This window comes from Macrobrachium nipponense, chromosome 42 (assembly GCF_015104395.2).
Source record: "Macrobrachium nipponense isolate FS-2020 chromosome 42, ASM1510439v2, whole genome shotgun sequence".
Taxonomy (NCBI): Eukaryota; Metazoa; Arthropoda; class Malacostraca; order Decapoda; family Palaemonidae; genus Macrobrachium; species Macrobrachium nipponense.
Window position 1 is genome coordinate 14024098 of NC_061103.1, and position 5173 is coordinate 14029270.

Below are 5173 nucleotides of genomic sequence, written 5' to 3' on the forward strand. Positions count from 1 at the left end.
AGATTGTTATTCCAGTTTCTGTTTGATGATATCTATCCCTGTGAACCGAAATTTATTCTTTTCTATCTTTGAAACTTGTAATTTTTCTTTACACAAGTCTGTTACTTTCTTTACAAATCCTTTTGTTTTTGACCAGCTATCGAAAATCATCTACTACATGAGTAAGTATCATACCAATCAGATTTCCTTCACTCTGCTGATAGTAGTATGCCTCATCTCCACTCACGGTCTTCAGACCTTCTTCCTTGAAAATCTGCTGAACTTTCAGCCAAAATTTTCTACTGGCATCATCCAATCCATATAATGGTTTCTGAGTTTCCAAATAATGTTTTCTTTTTTAAATCCTTTGGAGGTTCTACAAATACATTCCTGTTAAGTGTGTTTGACTGTAAAAATGCTGCTTTGATGTCAATAGACTGAAGCTCAAAATTCTCATTTGCAGCCAAGGACAAGAAGACTTTCATGCTTTCACGCATAGCTGTTGGTGAATCAGCTTGGGGTTTTTCTTTTTCATGAAATCCCTTGGCGACAATTCTCCCTTTGTAATTAGTTTTTTTTTTTTGTTTTTTGTCCGTCATGCTTCTCCTTTTTCGTGATCACCCATCTGCTGCCTATCTTTTCTGCCCTACATCTTCCACTTCTTCAAGAGTGTCAAAATGTAACAAATTTTCATATTCTTTCTTCTTTGCTTCTAACACTTCTGGCATCTTGTGATATTTAACAGGCAATTCCACTACATAACTTGTTATTTCCTCATAAAAACACTCGGTTTTTTCTGAAGTCAACCAGAATGCTCCAATGAAATCCTTCTCAGTCTCCTCTTTATTATCTTGAGATCTTGTCTTCATTCTTAGATTACTGGCTGGAGGATCCACTGATATTTTCTCTTCTCCTGCCATTTTTGGAGTAGAATCCACTGCTTTTGCTTCGTTGTTTACTTCTCTTGAAATTTCCGAAGGAATATTTCTTTGAGAGCAAAGTTGTACTTTGCAACTGGCTACTTTCTTTAAATCGCCATTCGCCCAAATGTAAACATCTCTTCCTCGTGTGTGAAAAACCTTTATCTGGACCACACCAGGCTTTTTTTCATTTTATCTTGGTAAAATACCATATCCCCCTCTTTGTAAATGATGTTATTAAATTTATTGTTTTGCTGTTGTGAAGCCCTTTTCAGCTTTGAAGAATATTCAGCTTCCCTGAATTGCTTGGTGATCATGTGATGTCTCTCGATCATTAACTTCACATTCTCACTGTCAAACATCGACTCAGTGGCGACATTTCCTTTAGAAATTCCAGGTATTGTTACAGCCTTTCCTGTCACCAACTGCATAGGGTTACATCCTAAAATACTGGTGTTTGTATTATGAGTCCAAGCAGCCATCTCTACAGCCTTCTTTAAATCAATTTTCTTATCTGCCTCTCGAATTTTCTTCACCGTCATATCTGCAGAATAATGGTTACGTTCGTTTATTCCATTGCTCCAGGGTGAGTAATTTGGACCAAATTTTACTTCAAAACCTAGTTTTGAAGCAAACTCTTTAACTTCGTGGTTCTTAAACTCTGGTCCGTTATCTGCCCAGTATCCTTGAGGAGGGAACCCAAACCTCCAGTTCCATGCTGTGTTGAGAGATTCAACCACTGACTCGGCGGTTTTATCCTTCAAAACAGCTCCTTGAATAAATCTGGTGAAGGAACAGATCATCCATAATACATAAGGCTCTCCATATTGTTTTAAGTCCATGGTTACAATCTGATTAAAATCAGAAACTATTGGTAATGCAACTTTAGGTGTGCCCTGGGCCTGGGATCTCTCTTGCATTTTTACATATATTGCAGTTTTCACACACTTCTTTTATTGTTTCTCGCATTTTCTCATTAAGTTTACCTGCATTCCTATATGCATGAAGTAGTTGATTTTCATTCTTGTGGTTGGTTACTTCATGAATCTTCTTCACCTTCTCATAACTCTCTACATCTACTTCCTTCTTCAAGTAAAATACAGTCGCGTCTGTAGTCCAAAATGCTCTATCCTCATACAGCTGAAGAACCATATGACCTCCTGCAGTATACATACATTCGAACTCACGGGTTGTGTCGACGTTGATTGTCACTTTATCTCTATGCATACTTAGATCCATTTTCCATTTCTTCATAGTATTTCTACCACACAACAGTGGCACATTTTCGGCATCCAGCACAAAAGCTTCAAGCAAAATCCTTCTGAAAGTATCAGATTTTTCAGATTCCTTTATTGTTATTGGTATTTCTATAATTTCCTTACTTTCATATATTCTACTTGGACCAAATCTGAATTTTTGGAAACAACTCCTTTTATGCAAATTTTCTTTCTTAATACCATTCTTCTTCAGATATATTTCTAGCCAACTTTTTCCAACTAAGCTACTTGGACAACCAGTATCCAAAATCAGAGCTCCTACTTCGGTAACTTCTTTAGCAAACATTACATCGCTGATATCTACATCAATGATCTCTGATACTTCTTCCATACTTACAAAATTCACATTCTTTCCTTTCTTCGACATTTCTTCAATCTTTTCCAAGATTTTTGCTACATTTTCTTCGACCATAATTACCCTTTCAGTCAAATTTTGCTGCTGTTTCCGATCATTTGAAACAGGCTTACTATTAGAAGATGATCTTCCATTTGAAAATGGCCTACCATTGGAGTATGGTCTAAAACTGGACGACTGCCTCGAAGATGATCCTGGTCTTGATGGTGTCCTCGAGGGAGCTCTCCTATATGTTCCAGACTGAGTCCTCCAAAATCCTGGATTAGAATCTGATCTACGAAATCTATGAAAATCAGGTCTTTGCTTAAAATTTTGCCATCTTTGCCATCTACTTCTATTTTCGCCATAGTGAACCGAAGACAAATTCTCAGATGATCCTGAAAATTTTGTTCTAATATTTCTATTATTTTCGATTTTTAACTTTCTGTATTCGATCTTCAGAAGATTAAAAACTTCATTTCTCTTCTCGCGGTCTCCTATCAGTTCCATCATGTGTCTCCATAGCATCCATCAGTCTTCTCTTCTCTTCTACATTAATATTCCCCCGATCATATGCTTTTTCTACCATCATAACACCTAACAAGTAATACAAATGTACAGTAACTTCCTCTCTCATACAATCACAGATCAAGACTTCAAACTTGTCCCAGTAAGTTTCATTAGTGTCCTCTTCCTTTACCGAAAATTCCAAGATTGACCTGAGAACATCAATACACTTCTCTGCTGTAGTTTTTGCATACTTTTGCTTAAGAATCTCCAAAACTGCTGCTACATTTTTGTTTAGAGCCTCAGATGTTTTATCCAATAGCACAGAACAACATAATCTTTGACATTATTATTTTTCTTCAGGGCTCTTCTACTAAATCAGTATACTTGGTAAAATTATCATCCTTGTTCGAGGTATTCCACGCTTCTACTTCTTGAAAAAACTTTTCAAAAGTTTGACCAACCCAGATTGGAGGAGGTTTCGCTTTAGTAATCTGTGTTGATCTTTTCGCTTCCAATCCTTTGGCAATTTCTTCACCAATAGTTTTCCCATTGTAATGATTGCTGTTAAATCAAAAGCACCTTCCTTTACCACACTTGTCGAAATATCTTTATGCATAATTTTGATATGCTGTTCCTTTTCCATCCTGTTCATGAAATTCTTTTTACATATATCACATTTAATAGCCGTTTTTCTTGTGTCCATACGTGCCACATTTACAGAAAACATTCCATGTGCAGATAAAGTATCTTCTATCATATCTACTTCATCCTGGGTCCATTTCCTATTTGGGTCACAATCCTTTTCATCCTTTATGTGGCCAAGCAAAGGTCCTCCACAACTTTTACAATGATGAAAGATAAAACTACCATCGGTTTTCTGAATATGACCAAATTTTTTCAAGTTCACAAATCTCTTTGTTCAAGTCCATGCTTTCTCTGTACATAACATCCATTTTAATTTAATTTTTCTTAAACACCAGAGGGAGTTTTCAGGGCAACCTTCAGCTTAAATTTTCGAAATGTTTAATTTTGAAAATTTTAACTTAATTTATCTTTATAAAATTTCAAGAAAAAAAATACACGCATACTAGAGGTCTCATAAATTTTCTTGGGTGTAAAACTTCTCACTCAGAATTTTCTTTGAAGCGTCAACCTATGTCAACCAGCGTCAACTTTTCAATAGAAGAAGTAATACTGGTAATATAAGTAATACCTCTTGTTGTCTTCTTCCTACATGAGGAACCTTACAACTCCGCATATCATCTTAGGGGAGCTTTTTTGGCGGGAAAAGTTCAAGTTCCTTTGTTCTTCTAAACACCTAGCTGATGGCTGACCCCTCCACCCCCCTTGGTAAGGGTGTTTTACTCCATGTTTTCTGGCATTTTAGACTTTACAAAAATTTTTCACAAAACTTTCGGAACTTGTTTATCACAAGAAAACACTTGTTAATCTCGATGTCTTCTCTGACTTGTATACCAGGTCCGAGATTCGATGACGTCTCTGCTACCATCTGTTATATCCCAATTGTACTTGGTGGAATAATCAGAAATAATACCGATGTTCTTAAATCTTCTTTATTTGTCTTCAACCGAAGCTACAGTAATCCTCTTAATCCAATAGCTATATACAGACTGGCGAGATAAGTATTTACGTAGCCAGAGGTAAATGTTAACTGCTCTTTGGTAAATGATCACCAACCCAATATAACAACATATTTATAAAACTGCTGTACTTTAAACAAGCCCTTTGTTACATTACTAATAACAGCCAGTTATACTCTCTTGTTCTATCATAAATAAATATAAATATAAGGTATATCAAAACGTCGCAGTTCCACTATGAATTAATTGTTAGGAGAGGGTGGGTAGCAAGATGGAAGAAAGATAACACGAATGGAAGTACAGTAAAAGGAATGAAATATGTTGCAACTAGTAATGGCTACAGTGCACCTCTTCTCATTGTAGTAAAAGAGTGGAGACAGTTTTAAGAGAAAAAGAAAGCCGACCTCTGTTTCGGATAAAGGAGACAACGGGGAACAGGGAGATGTAATGCAGTAAGGTGCAACTCGGTCAGGATAAACTGGAAGATTATAACTTGGAATATAACTTTTATGATATGCTCATTTCAATGGATTGCTGTGTGAATGAATGTAT

General features: G+C 36.2%; 1 protein-coding gene across 1 annotated transcript; it reads right to left on the reverse strand.

Moving 5' to 3' along the window:
* Positions 1–1060: 1060 nt before the first annotated feature.
* LOC135213270 (uncharacterized) lies at positions 1061–1741 on the reverse strand. Its single transcript, XM_064247251.1, has one exon. The coding sequence runs from the start codon at positions 1739–1741 to the stop codon at positions 1061–1063; it is 681 nt and encodes a 226-aa protein (XP_064103321.1).
* Between the last annotated feature and the right edge of the window lie 3432 nt (positions 1742–5173).